Source organism: Macaca thibetana, chromosome 1 (genome assembly GCF_024542745.1).
Source record: "Macaca thibetana thibetana isolate TM-01 chromosome 1, ASM2454274v1, whole genome shotgun sequence".
In the NCBI taxonomy this organism is placed as follows: domain Eukaryota; kingdom Metazoa; phylum Chordata; class Mammalia; order Primates; family Cercopithecidae; genus Macaca; species Macaca thibetana.
The window spans coordinates 133,777,437-133,794,166 of NC_065578.1; the positions used below are offsets into that span (position 1 = coordinate 133,777,437).

At 53.1% G+C, this 16,730-nt stretch overlaps 3 protein-coding genes across 6 annotated transcripts in view; 1 reads left to right on the forward strand and 2 right to left on the reverse strand.

The window, feature by feature from the left end:
• Positions 1 to 16,730, reverse strand: part of PFDN2 (prefoldin subunit 2) — a 184,729-nt gene that overhangs the window by 85,184 nt on the left and 82,815 nt on the right. The window contains exon 1 of one of the 4 annotated variants that reach the window (XM_050759545.1): positions 8,336 to 8,342. The exons of the other annotated variants lie outside the window; for them this stretch is intronic. The gene's annotated coding sequence lies outside the window, so the exon portion shown is untranslated. Of the gene's footprint in view, positions 1 to 8,335; positions 8,343 to 16,730 lie in introns of those variants that run through there. 4 annotated transcript variants of the gene reach the window in all.
• The window catches only part of LOC126935729 (protoporphyrinogen oxidase), a 50,102-nt gene that overhangs the window by 23,689 nt on the left and 9,683 nt on the right, over positions 1 to 16,730 (forward strand). The window contains exons 7-8 of the mRNA XM_050757517.1: positions 13,716 to 13,824; positions 14,781 to 14,887. Coding sequence (XP_050613474.1) covers positions 13,716 to 13,824; positions 14,781 to 14,887 — 216 coding nt within the window. The remainder of the gene's footprint in view (positions 1 to 13,715; positions 13,825 to 14,780; positions 14,888 to 16,730) is intronic.
• On the reverse strand, positions 1,076 to 10,551 carry ADAMTS4 (ADAM metallopeptidase with thrombospondin type 1 motif 4). Its single transcript, XM_050757492.1, has 9 exons — positions 9,345 to 10,551; positions 7,892 to 8,215; positions 7,506 to 7,638; positions 6,810 to 6,980; positions 5,275 to 5,561; positions 4,980 to 5,166; positions 4,557 to 4,732; positions 3,408 to 3,583; positions 1,076 to 2,908 (listed from the first exon to the last, which is right to left on the reverse strand). The coding sequence occupies exons 1-9, from the start codon at positions 9,975 to 9,977 to the stop codon at positions 2,482 to 2,484; spliced, it is 2,514 nt and encodes an 837-aa protein (XP_050613449.1). The 5' UTR covers positions 9,978 to 10,551; the 3' UTR covers positions 1,076 to 2,481.

Here is a 16,730-nt window from a genome sequence, read left to right on the forward strand (position 1 = left end):
CACCTCAGATCCTTTTCCAGGTTATCCTTCTTGCCTATTTCCTGCCAAACCACGTCCTGTTTTTTGTTTTTGTTTTTGTTTTGAGACGGAGTCTCGCTCTGTTGCCCAGGCTAGAGTGCAGTGGTGCGATCTCGGCTCACTGCAAGCTCCGCCTCCCAGGTTCACACCATTCTCCTGCCTCAGTCTCCCGAGTACCTGGGACTACAGGCACTCGTCACCACGCCCGGCTAATTTTTTTTGTATTTTTAGGAGACACGGGGTTTTACCATGTTAGCCAGGATGGTCTCAATCTCCTGACCTTGTGATCTGCCCACCTCGGCCTCCCCAAGTGTTGGGATTACACGTGTGAGCCACCGTGCCCGGCTGTTTTTGTTTTATGAAATTTTATTATAATCTCACATCTTCTAGGCATTCTGCTGAGTTTATACTGGCAGATTCTGGAGACCCCATTCCATCTTCAGGTAGTCACAGGGGTAACCTCTCACATGGCCATGGCTATAACCTTTACTATTTTGAAAATATTCTAGCATTTGTTCCCAGAACAACTCTGTGGGAGTAGATACTATTAGTCCCATATGAGCAATCTAAGGCTTAGCATCAGTGACTTACCCAACACCACTCAGCTAATAAGATGCCGAGCCCCAAATCGAATCCAGACCCGCTGGCTCCCACTCCAATGCTCTTTCTACTGTTGTGAAACCCAGACCCCTCAACTATCACCCTTATTACTAAGTACTCATTTGTGTTGATGCAGTTGTTCTTGTTATCTGTTCTTGTCATCCTGCACCTTCATGTTCTTGTCAATTGTATTTGTAGCCATGTGTTTACTATGTCTCCTTCCTGTGATTGGGAACCTCCAGAGGTGAGGGATGAAATTTTCCTTTCTCTGTTGGTCCCTCAGAACCCAGGATAGGGGTCTGCCAACCAAAGGAACAGACCCTGAGGATAAAGGCAGGCACCGTGGATGTGGATCTTTGCCACCTTCAAGTGCATATAGAGAGTGGATGTGGACAGATATTTGATAATAGTAAGTAACAGCGCTGCCATTTGTTAAGCACTTACTAGATGCTGAGCATTATGCTAGTTCTTTATTTACATTATTTAATCCTCACAACAAACTTCTAAGGGAGGTCTTATTATTGGCAAATGAGAAATCTAATGCTCAGAGACATGGAGTTAGGATGCAACCACATCTGTCTGACTCCAAAAGGATCATATAAATAGCAAAATTCAATTTAGATTTTAAAAATATGTACCGGGCGTGGTGACTCACACCTGTAATCCCAGCACTTTGGGAGGCCGAGGCAGGTGGATTAGCTGAGGTCAGGAGTTCAAGAGCAGCCTGGCCACGTGGCGAAACCCTGTCTCTACTAAAAATACAAAAATTAGCTGGGCATGGCCGGGCGCAGTGGCTCACACCTGTAATCCCAGCACTTTGGGAGACGAAGGCAGGTGGATCAACTGAGGTCAGGAGTTCGAGACCAGGCTGGCCAACATGGTGAAACCCCGTCTCTACTAAAAATACAAAAATTAGCCGAGCATGGTGGTGGGTGACTGTAATCTCAGCTACTTGGGAGGCTGAGGCAGGAGAATTGCTGGAACCTGGGTGGCGGAGGTTGCAGTGGGCTGAAATCACGCCATTGCACTCCAGCCCTGGTGACAACAGCGAGACTCTGTCTTAAAAAAAAAAAAAAATTAGCCAGGGCGTAGTGGCGGAAGCCTGTAATCCCAGCTACTCAGGAGGCTGAGGCATGAGAATCACTTGAACCTGGGAGGCGGAGGATGCAGTGAGCCGAGACTGTGCCATTGCACTCCAGCCTGGGCGACAGAGGGAGATTCTGTCTCAAAAAAAAAAAAAAAAAGAAAGAAAGAAAGAAAAAAAAAAAAGATAATCCCTCACTCCCTGAAGGCCCACCCTACTACCCTTTTCTTTTCCCAAAAAATAAAATTCAGGAAGAGGAAAGCAGAACAGGTTGTACCTCATACATAAGCACACACACATTTTCACACACACACACACACACACATGCGCGCGCGCGCGCCACTTATACCTATCATCACCACCCTGGATTTCCTAGCCCCAGGGTGAGGGCTATGAGGGGTCAGGGGTCAGGTTCCCCTGGACCCTAGTCCTTGTTCCCTTCCCTGGTGCTAAATAAAAGTGAATAAATACTAAATAAATACAACTGGGGCCCAGGCCCACCCTGCCTTCCCCCTCCCTCCTGTGACCCGCAGGGCAGGGGGGGCAGTTTAGATGGAGGGCTGTCTGTCAGCCCCTTCCATCCACTAACCCGTCACTGCCTCCCAGGGCAGGAAACCAGGGCAGGGCCAGCCTGCACATTAGGGTGAGAGGAGGGGCAGGTCTCACGCCCGCAGCCCCTCCCCACTGAGTCTTAGCATGAGGCAGCAACAGAAGCTCTCTCTTTCTCCCAGCTAAGTCCGAGGCCCCGGTGCCCAGAAAGGGCAGCCGGGATAGTGAGGTTATTTCCTGCCCGCCCAGGGGCGCCGCCGAAGGATCTCCAGAATCTGTGCTCTTCGGTGCAGCCAGTCCTGGGGAGTGGGGCGTGGTGTTGAAGGGGTTGGCCGTGGCACAAAGAAGCTGTATCGGAGGCGTGCATCCTGGGGGTTGCCAGCCACTAGGACTTGCAGTGTCAAAGGCTGGGCCAGTGGCCCATGGCCTGACAGTGTCTCTGAGGCTGCAGTGGCTCCGCTGTAGCGCAAGCTGACTGCCCCAGGTAGTACCACATCTGTGGGGGAGGGCATCAGTGTGTATTCACCATTGAGGGCATAGGAGCCATCTGGCAGCTTCAGGGCCAAGTAGATGCTCCGGTGGCCAGGGTTTCCCTGCTGCCGGACAAGAATGTGGGTGGCCCCTGCGGGGATAGTGACCACACTGTTGTATCCGTACCTGTGTGGAAGGAGTAGATGGAGAGCTCAGGATCACCTGAATCCCCTCAGCTTTCTGAGCTGTGTTTATGTGACTGCATGTGTGTACATGTGTAGATGGTTGTCACCCCTATCCTATATGAGCTGTTCAGTCTGGATCAGAGCTACATGCACATGTGCCCTTTTGCCTCTTATCTCTGGACCTTTATACCCACTGCCCCCTTATTGAGGTGCCCTTCCAAGTCCCACTTCCTTGGTACCTGTCTAATTCCTACCCTCCTTCTGAGACTCAGCTCAGAGGTCACCTCCAAGGAAGCCTTCCCTGATGTCCACAAGGGCACTCACAACACCCTGTTCCGACCTCGGATGAACACATGGGACACTTCACTGTAGCTGCCTACTCATCTATCTCCCGCTAGACTGTGAGCTCTTTGAGAGTAGAAACAGTGCTGAGTTCCCCTCTGCATCCCCAGGACCCAGAATGTCCAGGAAGGTAGAGGGAGGAATGATGGTGAAAGAACCTGAATTTTTTGAAAGAGCCTGACTGCTTGCTGCAGCCAGAACCGTCCCCTCCGCACACCATGCACTTGTCAAACTTCTTCTTGGAGCCAATGATGCGGTCACAGCCAGCATGGATGCAGCGGCCCTGGACACAGACCGAGGAGCTGTCCGGGGAACAGGGGGTCCCATCTACCACCTGAGGAGAAGAGAAAGAACAATGCCGAAGGTTCCTCCTAAGTCAAGAGGGGTTGGTTGGTAAGTCAAACAAGACCCATGTCCCATCAGGGAAGGGATGTCGGAAAAGTTGGATGAAGTAGGGGATGTAGATGGGTGAGTGCCAGGCACCATGTGGGTGATAATCATAACAATAATAATTATTATCACATATAACATCTAGCCAGCATTTTCAGAGCACTGAGTATGAATCACATAGCATGCTAAGTGTTTTACAAACACAAACGTAAATCTCACCACCACTATTTGAGGTTTTTAGGGATGGAATGTTGAGGTTTAGAAAGGTTAAGGAACCTGTCCAAAAGCCACACAAATGGCAAGCAGAGGAGCCAAGATGGGAAGTGCAGGTCTGTCTGGTCCTAGCACCAAGCCCTAAACCTTCATGGCACTGTCCCTAAATGGACGCTAGAGGGCAACCAGCCTGTAGAAATTCTCAGGTTGGGGCGAAGGGAGCAAAATGCTCCTAGGGCTTGTTTTTCTTTGTGCAGCCTTCAACCCACCACCCTATCACAGAGACGGAGTGTAGGGACTTCAGTCATCTCCAGAAGGCCTGTCCATTGAGGGCTGGCTGTTCAGGAGCTGAATGAGGCCAACACTATAATTTGACAGAGAAGCCCATGGAAGAAGGGTCAAGGACTTGCCGCAAAGGCCACACATTCCATTCTCACCAAATGCAGCACTAGAAGATGGGGAGTCAGAGGAAAATAAACCACAGGAAATAGGATAGGCTAGAGGGACCTACTGGCCAAGTATCTGGAGTCTGGGGCTTGTTTTCCTGATATCTATGTACAGATAAGTCTGAGTGGAATCCTGGACTGGGCTGGCATGGCTGTGGGAACAGGGTTCCTTTGGGGGATCTTTGTCATCAGAAAGCAGAGGGAGCACGGGGCGGGGGTGTGACCATAGACAGGGCCTGGGGGTGTCCTGACCCTCACCCGTGGCTCCAGCACGTAGTAGTAGCCCAGTGCCCGGGCCTGGCAGGTGAGTTTGCACTGGTCTTGGGGGGCCACACCTGTGTAGCGAGGAACCCAGTCCATGGGCCCTGGGAAGCTCTTGAAGAGGTCGGTGCGGTGGTTGTAGGCAGCACACTGTTCCTCGCGGAAGGTCAGGGCTGGAGGGGTAAAACAGTCAGAGCCCCTCCTTCCTCACATCACCCCACACCCCTCCACCCAGCCCCTGAGAGCTCTAGACAGCACAGCTCTGCTCTTCCCCACAGACGGCCAAGGACAATTCCCAGAGGTTAAAGGCACTCCCCACAACAGCAGGGGAATCAACACCCCCTTTGTCTTGCACTCAAGGGACAGTCCTTCCTGCTCTACTGTCCCCTCCCAAGGGCTCCCATCCCTGCTACTCCTCACCTGAGCCAGTTGGGCAGTCCTCAGTGTTGCAGGAGCGGAAGCGGGTGCGGCGGCCCTCACAGTACTTGCCACCATTCCGGGGGACAGGCCTAGTGCAGTCTCGGGAGGAGAACTGGACACCACCCCCACAGGTCCGAGAGCAGTCACCCCATGGTCCCCAGGGACCCCAGCCACCAGCCTGTGGAGTCTGCAAAGGCACAGAATGGAAGTGGGGCATAAGTGAACTCTCTCCCGGGCTTAGGGCTGGTCCCCACACCCCGGGGCCCTTTACCCCACCCCTGCCCTAGGATCTCACATTGAAGTCCTGGAGCTGGTCCATGTGGAGGCAGCGACCACCCATGCAGGCTTGTGCGGGCCCGCAGGGTGTGCCATCGGCCCAGGGCGAGTGTTTGGTCTGGCACATGGCATGGCCATTGAGGTGGCCAGAGCACCAGAGGGCAGCACAGGGCGGTGGCAGCTGTGGACAATGGCGTGAGTCGGGCCCAAAGGTCAGCTGGCACTGGCGGTCAGCATCATAGTCCTTGCCAGGGAAAGTCACGGGCAGATGCAATGGAGCCTCTGGTTTATCTAAGAGACAGTGCCCTGAGAAGGGGGTTGGGACACAAAGTCAGCAACGGGCTGAGGGGAGCATTCAGGATTGCCAGCAGAAAGCTTAGGCTCCCTGGGGCCTGATGGAGCCTATAAAAACAATCCTAGGACTATAAGAGAATTAAAAATTTTTTAAATTTATAATTTATATTTTAATTACTTACTTTTTTTTTTTTTTTTTTTTTTTCAGAGACAGAGTCTTGCTCTGTCACTCAGGCTGCAGTAGAGTGGCATGATCATGGCTCACTACAGCCTCAAACTTCTGGGCTCAAGCAAACTTCCTGCCTTGGGCTCCTAAGTAGCTGGGATTACAGGCATGTGCCATGTCCAGCTAATTTTTTGGAATTTTTTGTTGCCATAAGGTCTTGCTATGTTGTCTAGGCTAATCTCAAACTCCTGGTCTCAAGCAATCCTCCCACCTCAGCCTCCCAAAGCATTGGGATTACAGGTGTAAGCCACTGTGCCTAGCCCTGTAAGAGGCTTTAATGGGCAACTATAATTTATTGGATGCTTATTATGTGATGAACATTGGCTAAATGCTTAAGCAGCATGTATTTAACCATGGCAAATACCTATGAGATAGGTACCACTATTATACTTATCTGACATATCAACTACAAACACAGAGAGGTGAAGTAACTTACAGTCACACATCTACACCTGCTTAAAGAACAGAATAAGAGGCCAGGCATGGTTGCTCAATGCCTGTAATCGCAGCACTTTGGAAGGCTGAGGTGGGAGGATTGCTTGAGCCTAAGAGTTCGAGACCAGCCCAGGCAACACAGTGAGACCTCATCTCTATTTTAAAAACAAACAAACAAAATGGAATAATGACAGGAACTCAGTTCTGCCTATTCTAACCAACTATAGAATACCTGAGTTTGCTTCTCATCAACATCTCTGCCTAGTGGCAGTCATCCTGCTATTCTTGCATACCTCACTGCGTGACAAGGTAATCACATCCTTCACAGCCAGCCCATTCCAGTGGTGGACAGTTCTGGCCCTCAGAAGGTCCGTTCTAATTCTACTGAGCCAAAATTCACCTCCTCTAGCTATGCTATTTATTCTGGGAGGAAGTGAGAACTACACAAAGACAGCAGCATTTCTCACCCCTTCCCACACTGCAGAGGAAGCACACTTGGGGGAGGCAATTTGGCCCATGCAGGATGCAGCAGAAGTGAGAGTGCCCTGGAGGACAGGAATTGAGTCCTACCCAGGGAAAGGTAAGTGCCATCTGCTTACCATAGCCATTGTCCAGGAAGTCAGTGATGAAGCGGGCACTGCAGGGGGACCAGGGCTCCTCAGGATCCACATGAGCCATCACAGGGGCCATGACATGGCGAGAGGTGCTCAAAGGCCCATTCAAACTGATGCATGGCTTGGAATTGTCATGGAGCATGTTGAAGACATGACCTGTGGGAGCAGAGGCCCTGATAGGATCTGAGGGTCCCTTCCTCATGCCCTGAGGGACTCCATCATAAATCTGGCTGCAGCTGTGGATGATCAGATCCATTCCCCACTCACCCTGCCCCCAGTCCCTTTCTTTCTGGTACTCTCAGGGCTCCCAGTATGTAGCCCCATCTCTTTCTCTGTCTCCTCTTCCCCAAAATATACTCTGGGCCCCTCCCTATCCATTTTTCCTTATAGCCAACATTCCCAACTGTGACCCCACCCATTCCCTCTCTGACTTCCCCTCCAAATACACACACACACACACACAGAGAAAGAGAGAGAGAGAGAGATCACAGTAGTTTCTACCAACTAATTTAATAGAAAAATGTAAATGTATGTCTACACCTGGAGCAGAGAGGAGTAATAGCCCTATACCTAGGCCTAAGGGAAGAATACCTTGGGGCCCCCATTAACACTGTGGTGAACTTAGTACCCCCTCCCCCACCTTCTCCTCCCTAATACCGTTCTCATCCACCCCCACTTTACCCAGTTCATGAGCTGCAGTGAAGGCCGACTGGAGCCCATCATCCTCCACGATAGCACAGCTCCGAGCCGGGTCACACACGGTGCCCACATCAGCCATACCCAGTGTGTCGCAAGTGGAGACTCCACACAGGTCCTGTGGAGAGGGATCATAGAAGGTGCATAGACAGCCAAGACACCTGGGTCCATTGGGTTGAGATCTAGATTCCTAGGGACCTGGGCACTGAGGACCCAGCACTGTCAGGGCCTAGGTAGCCACACATGGCAGTGTGGCTGGGGCAAGGCACCATGTCACACAACTCCAGGAATATCATTTGCATCATAGTCTATGTAGTGGTGCTTCTTAGAATTGTGCAGTGCATGGCCTGCGGTGCTGACTGGGGCCTCACCTGACGGGTAAACAGAATGGCTGTGTCAAAGTGGTCAGGGTCCGAGTCCTCAGGGGTGTTGAGGCCCCGCTGCCAGGCACAGAAGCTGCGCAGGGTCTGGGCAGCACTGGGCCCCACTTGGGGCCCCTCCTCGCCTGACCCCAGGATCACTAGCCGAGTCACCACCAAGCTGACAGGATTGCGGATGCTTGGGTGCTTGAAGGCCTTGGCCGCTGCTGCCATCACTGTTAGCAGGTAGCGCTTTAGCCCCGCACCGTGGAATGCGGCCATCTTGTCATCTGCTACCACCAGCGTCTCCACGAATCTACTCAGTGAAGCAAAGCGCTGGAGAGAAAAAGGGAGAGGAAGAACCTGAAATAGCCTCTCAGACCCATGGGTTGGTCGATTCTGCAATCCCTCACTTCCTGGGTCTTGAACTCAGCATAGTCAGCTGCCCACCCCCCACCTCCCCCCCACCCCCACCCCGGGATTCCTGACTCCTGGCTGGTCTTGGTTGGGCCCTTCCCCCAACACCAAATCCCAGGGCTTTTCTGGTAACTCTGAGGAGTCAGCAGCTGGTTCTAAGAAGGGGAGGAGAAGGGGACGCCACATCCCAGGGCTGCGGGAGCCCCAGAGGTGAGAGCCGCTTGGACTGCCGTCAAGAGGCACTTTGGGGTTCTCCAGGCCTGAGTGTGGCTGGGACCTATGGGACCAGGGCTAGAGGGCTGGGCTGCAACGTGTCTGCCCTGTGTGGTTGGAGGAACGATTCAGTCAGCAGCTAGGGCCAGGGCCAGAGCTCAGCGTGGCGGGTGTGGGGGGAGCGTCTGGTCTGGATTAAAGCTAGAGAGGGAGGAGGGAGGAGGGAAGGGAAGAAGCGGGAGACCAGGAGTGGGAGGGAGGAAAGGATGGAGCTTCAGGCAGCCTCGCAGTCCGGCCACAGTGTGGGAAGGGGATTGACCAGAAGGAGGTATGGGATACCCTCCCTCTCTCGCCACTCCTGCCCTAGTTTGCAGTTTGCCACAGTGATTTTAAAGGCAGCATCAGAAGCCAGACACCAAGCCCTAGGGCCTCAAATCTCACTCCTTTAGCTGGGGGTGAGGGATGAAAATCAAATTTGGGGCAGAGAAAAGAGCCAAGGCCAAGGCGCTGTTAGGAGACCTTTACTGCTGGGGACTGTGCCAGTAGGAGATGCCATGGCCAGGAAGGGGTGGGGTGGGGAGGGGGAGCAGTTATTCCCAGCCCAGAGTCTCTGACCCACCTCTGAGAACCCTCGGTGGGTCTGGCTAGGAGAAGGGTGAAGGGGAGAGGCCTGAGCCTTACCAAGAAAGGAGGCTCATGGAAAGAGGAAAGGCAGGCAGAAGGGAGGGAAGCAGAATGGCCAGAAGTGGAAGTGGGTGGAGAGAGGGTGAATAGGGGTCAGTAGGACAGACATGGCGGGAGGACACCGCAGGACACAGACTCCAGGGCTGCCTACCTTGGCTCTTCGGGGTCTGGGGCTGGGGCTTCCAGGAGGAGCCTTGACGTTGCACATGGGACCTTGGCCGCTGGCAGGACTCTTCCGGCGTAGGATGTGAGCCCCAGGTCCCCCAGCGGAGTTAGGGGTGCCTCCCTCCAGGGGCTGGAGGTGGAGTTCAGCCCCCCGATACTGTAACACCCCTAACAGGGCTCCCCCATCCCAGTGCAGAGATGCCACCGACTCCGGATCTCCATTGATGGTGCCAGTCAGGTAGGTGCCAGGCTCTGCTCCACCCAGCAGCTCAGGCGTCTGGCCCAGGTACTGCACTGTCAGCCCCTCGACCTGCACGCCGGAGTCCTGCTCCAGCTCTAGTAGCAGCGTCTCCCCAAAGGCCTGCAAGCGGCACAACAGCCTGGCAGGGGCGCCCGAGCCAGGCAGGACGCTGCCGTTGAGCTTCTCTGGAAACACGATCTCCTCCTCCCGGGGGAGGGGGCTGGCCAGCCAGGCCGAGGGCAGGAGAGAGGCCAGCAGTAGCAGAAGCGGCCACACCAGCCAGGAGAGCGGCACAATGGGGAGCAGGAGGCAGGGTTGGGCTCCCCACAGCCAGCGCCCCGCCAAGCCCCTCCCGGGATGCGCGCCTGTCTGGGACATGGCACTGGTACTGGAGCTGGGAAGGACTGAGGCCGTCTGGGGCACCAAGTCCTCCACACCCTAGCTTTGGAAAGCTCCTCTCTGTTAGCCTGGGGGCTTGGACTCCTGCCAAGGTCAGAGGCAGTTTTCAGAAGGGCTGGGGACCTTTAAAGGAAATGGAGAAAACTTAGTCCTTGGGCTTGGGAGAGGCGCCCAGGGGTCTGGCTTCTCCAAACTCTCCTCCTGAGCCCTCCTTTCCTGAATCTTTGTCTTTCCCTGCCTGTGTCTTCTGCAGCTTCTCTGGCCTCTCCCTCTGTAGGAGGACTCTGTCTGGGCCGCTCTGTGCCTGCCCTGTCTCTGCCTTCTTCCGCTGTGCCTTTGTCTCTCTTTCCTCCTCTGTCTCTCTCGTGCCTATGTGTCTGTGGGTCTCCCTGTGGGTTCTCCCCAGCCTCTCTCCGCGCCAGCTCTTTTAAGCATGGTGAGCCTCTGCGATTGATTGGCTGATCTCTAAGCCACTCAGCTGAGCTCTGTCGGTGGGACTCAGATGGGTGTATCATCGCTTCCCAAAAAAATGGGACTTGCCCAGGGGAGGGGAATCTCTAGCAGTCGAATGGATAATAGGCACTGGGCCAGCTGATGACATAGCCTTTTCCCAAACTCCACAATCAGCCCTCAGCTGTCTCTTTCCCTTTTTGGTGGGACAGAGCCCCAGGAGACGCAGAGAGTGAGGGAAAGGGCCTGGCCAGCATGCACAGATAGGATCACGGTCCTGGGAGAATTTCTGCTCTTATAGTCTAACCTAGCATGGCCTCTCTTTTCTCAAGGCTCCCTCATGCTGCCCTTTGGCCCTAGTGGCTGGTTTCCAGGGCTGCGGGGACTGAGTGAACTGCCTGAGAAAAGAGGGTAGGGAACAGGTAAGGAGACATCAAGAGGGAAGAACAAAGAAAGGAGGTAACTTGACATGGCTCAGGATAGAACTGAGCAACTGGGAAGAGTAAAAGAGGCAGAGCAATGGGGGAGGCAAGGAGACAAGTGATCAGGGAGTTGACTGCCCAAAGGTAGGATGATCCTGCTTGGAATGAACGTACTGGAGGCGGCAGATGACAAGGCAGGAGGGGTTAACGACTTTTCCTTTTATAGGCTGATCTAGGGTGGCACCTCCTCTTTTCTAACGTCCCTTCTCTCCCTCAGGATCCCCCTTCCTGAGTTACCACTACCCACCCCCTCCAAAGCCCAGAACATCCATTCCGCCTCCGTTTCCCCCCAGGGTTCCCCCTCCCCACTTCCTGACTCCCCATTTCCCTGGCCCAGCTCCCAGTAGCTTCCCCCAGGCTTTTGGCCCTTCTCCTACCCACTCCCAACTGCCCTAAACCCTCCCCCAGCCTCAAGTCAGCCAGCCCCCAGCATAGGCAAGACTTGCTCTCAGGAACCCAGATTCATCCAGTATCAGTCTGGGGGAATCCCCACCTGGCTCCCACCACCCACCCCACCTTGCTCTGAGAACCCATTGGTTCCTGGAATATCTAGTAATCTTTTCTTTTTAATTCTCCCTGTGGCAGGGAGAGGGTGGAGGCAGCATTGTGCTTATAGGGAAATTAGGGTACTGGGAGAAATCCATTGCCTGGGGTGGGAGAGTGGCTGGGGAGGAAGAGGTGGTGTTAGGGAAGGAAGCAAATTATTCCTTTGACTTTGGATAGGAGGGAACTCGCAAAAGAGGTCTTGGGTGTGAACTCTCAAGGCAAGGAAGGGTTCAGAAGTAGGGGCAATTTCTGCTCACCCCATCCTCTGGCTGCTTGTTTCCCCAGGAAATCCCCAGGAAGGAGAGTGCAGTCAGCAGTCCCTTTCCTTTCCCAGAAGTGGACCACCTCCTACTGCCTCTATTCCCCTATTAACTCTGCTTTGTCACCTCCTGTCCCCCGCATATCATATCCGTCAGAATACTTCCTTTCCCCCTCCCTTCCTGCTCAGGTTGGTAATACCTGCCCTGGTGCCTGTCACTTCCTGGATCACCCACCCCCTTGTGACTGCCAGACCCACCTCTTGACCCACCACTTGCCTGACCCTGGTTCTAAGCCAAGGGGGCCAGGACTAGAGGAGTCAGACGAGGGATGGGAGACCAGAAGGGGCAGGGGCAAGAGGAGCTATCACCAGAGAACTCTACTGCCCCTTTCCACTCCCCTATTTGAGATGAAGACAAAGGGGGTGACTAAGCAGTGAAAGACAAAGGGCTTTAGAGTGGCTGCAGCAGTGTGTGTGGGGGTGTTGGCAGCCGGGAGAAGGCACAAAAGCTGCAGTGTCCTAGGCAGCCCCTCAGGAGCCCCCACGCCAGTCCCAGCTCAAGCTGCCCCCAGGGCCAAGCAACCCAGAGTCTATCCTGACTTCTCCCAGGCTGGATCAAGGCAAATAAATGCAATCCTTCCCATCCCCCACCACCATGGCCACATTTGCTGTGTTTCAACAATAGACAGAAAGAAGACCCAGGGAAAGAGCAAGGAATGAGGAGAGCAGAGGGACCAAACCTCTGCCCTGGCTCTGTGGCAGCTCCCTTGTCTAGCCCAGGTCCTGGTCAGTTCCCACAGCCAAGGATCTGGCCCCACCCTTTGGTACAGTTCCCATTAGGTCAATTCCCAGGCCAGAAGTCTGGCTTTCCCCTCTTTCTCTGCAGTGAAGAATTCCTCCGTCTCTGCTTCCTGGTCTGTCTGCCTCACCCTGCTGCGCTGCTGGTGGGCTGTGTCCCAGGGATCCTGTCTAGGGGATATCTGGGGAAGGCGTCTTTCCAGGCTCAGAGTTGGAGAGTTGTACAGACTCTACGGGTGGGTGGCCCAGCTGGAGTTGGGCTTAGAGGCAGAGGGAGAAAACAGGAACTAGCCTCTAAGGCTGGAAAAGTCTTTGTCCATACAGAATTGGGATCACACTCCTGGTGCTACGACATTTCCATGCTGTTGGCCATTACCCAGGAGGGCTATAGCAGGGTCAGAAAGACGTTAGGGAAAAGTGGCTGACGCAGGACGGAAGTGGGGTGTGAGGCATCTCTAAGGGCGCTTCCTGGGTCTATGATTCTGTAGGTTCGGGAAGCCTGGCGGATGTCAGGGTCACCCAGAGGACTCCATTCCCCCATGTGGGATGAGGTGGCTCCTACACACCCCGATACTCCCCTCCGCACCACCAATGCCGGTGGCCTTGGCAATCCTATTCTTTTTTGTTTTGGTTTGGCGGGAGCTCTCAGACCCGCCCAGCCCCACTTAGGCTCCTTTCTCCAATCTCAATTTAGGACATCTGGAAATTAGCTGGCTTTCCCGACTCCGATCTTTTGGATTCAGTGATGGGAAGGTAATTGGCAAAGCCTGGGGCTACCCTATAAGGGCAGGGCTCAGATACAATCCGAGAGCAGGACTAAAGCGGGAGGGCGGCCAAGGCGGAAGGGAGTAGGGAAAGAAGCGCCGCACGTTTCCGAGATGCGCAAGCGGGCTCGGCGAGAGAGCACGAAGTATTTGCCCCTCGCAGGAACGGCAATTTTCCCTTGCTCGCTCCTAGAAAAGCCAGCCAGGAGCTGTGGGAGGAACCGCCCTCAGTAAAGATGATGGCTGTCACCGTTATCTAAACGCAAGTGAAGCCGAGTCACAGGACCCGGATGTTGTCAGGTCGACGGTAAACGACCCTGCCAGCTTCCAAAAGGGCGGCTTCACTGTGCGAATAGGTGAGAAGCCAACAAGGAGGCGCGCTGGAGTCACTTCCGCCCGGTTCACCTTCCCGCAGTCTGCAGCCGGAGTAAGATGGCGGCGCTGAGGGCTGTGTGCGGCCTCCGGGGCGTCGCGGCCCAGGTCCTGCGGCCTGGGGCTGGAGTCCGACTGCCGATTCAGCCCAGCAGGTGAGATCGAGGGCAGCCCTCGACACACGTTCTCCAAGGGTTTCTCAGGTTGGGGACGCTTTACTCCCCCAGAAAAGAATAACCCAAGACTGTGACCCCATTGTCCATCCCTGACTTCTTAGGCTACAAGATGCGGTGGCGCCCACTCTGGCGAGGGAGGGGAGAGGGTCTAGAGTTCGTTCAGTCCAGAGGTGAAATCAGCGGAGTGGGAGACCCTGCTTTTTAGCTTCCGTAATTTGAATGCACCTCTCCTGTACCTGAGTAAAACTCAGCCAGAGCCAGAATGCGCGCTGTCTCTGTCGTTGACCTTGAATAAACACTTTTCTCACGTTCATGTTCACCTGGTTGATAATATCAATATGATGAAAATATAAAGAAGCTAGGATTCCAACCTTGCATGCCCAGGGGTGATGGGTGAAGTTATTCCAGGAATAATTTGTTAGTAGGAATTGAACCTTTAGAGTTCCAGCTTATTTTGCCGAAGCTACATTAACTTCAGATCAGTGACTTGGCATTTAAAAAATCCAGGACACTGGCCGGGCGCGGTGGCTCACGCCAGTAATCCCAGCACTTTGGGAGGCCTAGGCGGGCAGATCATCTGAGGTCGGGAGTTCGAGACCATCCTGACCAACATGGAGAAACCCCATCTCTACTAAAAATACAAAATTAGCCGGGCTTGGTGGCACATGCCTGTAATCTCAGCTACTTGAGAGGCTGAGGCAGGAGAATCGCCTCCTGAGGCAGGAGAATCGCTTGAACTCGAGAGGCGGAGGTTTCAGTGAGCCGAAATCGCGCCATTGCACTCCAGTCTGGGCAACAAGAGCGAAACTCCGTCTCAAAAACAAAACAAAACAAAAAAACAGGACATCCTTCCTGGGTCCCCTTGAGAGTAAATGGGAACACAGGAACCACACACTGTTCAGGCTTTTGTCTAGGATTTGTCTTTAACTCCCCAGAGGTGTTCGGCAGTGGCAGCCAGATGTGGAATGGGCACAGCAGTTTGGGGGAGCTGTTATGTACCCAAGCAAAGAAACAGCCCACTGGAAGCCTCCACCTTGGAATGGTGAGTGATCAGAGTTGCTGTCCCAACCCACACCCATCCCTGACCCCAGCTGATTTCCTTTTCTTTTTGTGAGACAGGGTCTCCCTCTGTCTCCCTGGCTGGAGTGCAGTGGTGGGAAAGTGGCTCACTGTAGTCTTGAACTTCTGGGCTCAAGGCAACCTTCTGTCTCAGCCTCCCCAGAAAGCCGCAGCAACAGGCCTGTGCCACCACAACTGGCTAATTTTGAAAGTTTTCCTTTTGTAGAGACAGGGTCTTGCTGTGTTGACCAGGCTGGTTTCAAACTCCTGGCCTCAGGTAATCCTCCCAACTCAGCCTCCCAAAGTGCTGAGATACAGGCTTGAGCCACCATGCCTGGCCTCCAGCTGATTTCTAAGTGCTCTTGAACTCTCTGTCTTAGGCAAGTTTTAGCCCCTATCCTGTTTGTTTCTTTTTTTTTTTTTTTTGAGACGGAGTCTCGCTCTGCCGCCCAGGCTGGAGTGCAGTGGCCGGATCTCAGCTCACTGCAAGCTCCGCCTCCCGGGTTCACGCCATTCTCCTGCCTCAGCCTCCCAAGTAGCTGGGACTACAGGCGCCCGCCACCGCGCCCGGCTAGTTTTTTGTATTTTTTAGTAGAGACGGGGTTTCACCGTGTTAGCCAGGATGGTCTCGATCTCCTGACCTCGTGATCCGCCCGTCTCGGCCTCCCAAAGTGCTGGGATTACAGGCTTGAGCCACCGCGCCCGGCCCTGTTTGTTTCTTTCACGATGAAATTCAAGAGACATAATAGTGATAATAACAGGTATTTGTGAAGTAGAGAAGGAAAGGAAGGATGTTGCAGAAGAAAATAAAGAATGGGTCCCAGTAAATACCCAAAAGTCCTTATCAATGTAAATCTTAATGCCAGCTTTTCCCATGTTCAATACACATAAGGTTCACTACATTATCTCCCTCTCCAGACAAGGTGGTGGTTTTCCCATTGGTACCCAAATGAAACCTATGTGAATACAAACCATTTTTTTCCTTTCAAAACTAGCTCTTCCTTTTGACTTTTGATTTTGATCATTGGGACCCTCATTCCCCTAATCCCTCAGGATTGAAACTTTTTAGTCATCTTTGGCTGTTTTATCTTGCCCTCCATATCTATGTCCAGTAAGTTACCAAACTATGTAGATTCTTTCATAATGTCTCATATCTGTTCATCTCTCCTTCTTAATTTTCGTTGCCATCATTCTTATTCAGAGTTATCTTGTATTAGACCCTGATTATTTTAGGAGTCTATTTACTGAGTTTTTGCCACTGATGTTGTCCCCTTTCTATATATCCTATACAATGTCATCACCTTCATCTTCCCCAAACATTATTTTACCATGTTATTCATACTCTTGCTCAAAAACCTTCAGACACTTGCAGTTACTTTCTACAAACTTACAGTAACAATAGCTGAGTGCTTACCATTTGCCAAACATTTTCGTATGCATTATTTTGTTTAATCTTTACAACAGCTCTATGAAAGTATTACCCCAGTTGTGAGGAAAGTATGGTCTAGGGAGATTAAAACTTGATTAAAGGCCGGGCGAGGTAGCTCACACCTGTGATCTTAGCACTTTGGGAGGCTGAGGTGGGCGGATCACCTGAGGTCAGGAGTTCAAGACCAGCCTGGCCAGCATGGTGAAACCATGCCTCTACTAAAAATACAGAAATTAGCTGGGCGTGGTGGCATGCACCTGTAATCCTAGCTACTCAGGAGGCTGAGGCAGGAGAATCACTTGAACCTGGGAGGTGGAGGTTGCAGTGAGCCGAGATCGTGCCATTGCACTCCAGCCTGGGTGACAGAGCAAGCCTGTCTCTAAAAAATAAAAAAGAG

Excerpts from the sequence above, each read along its gene's own strand:
- ADAMTS4 (XM_050757492.1), bottom strand. The coding sequence starts at position 9,977 with ATGTCCCAGACAGGCGCGCATCCCGGGAGGGGCTTGGCGGGGCGCTGG. Across the intron at positions 6,981-7,505 it reads CACTGCAGCTCATGAACTGG|GTCATGTCTTCAACATGCTC; the intron begins GTAAAGTGGGGG and ends CTGCTCCCACAG. Across the intron at positions 3,584-4,556 it reads ACTACGTGCTGGAGCCACGG|GTGGTAGATGGGACCCCCTG; the intron begins GTGAGGGTCAGG and ends TCTTCTCCTCAG.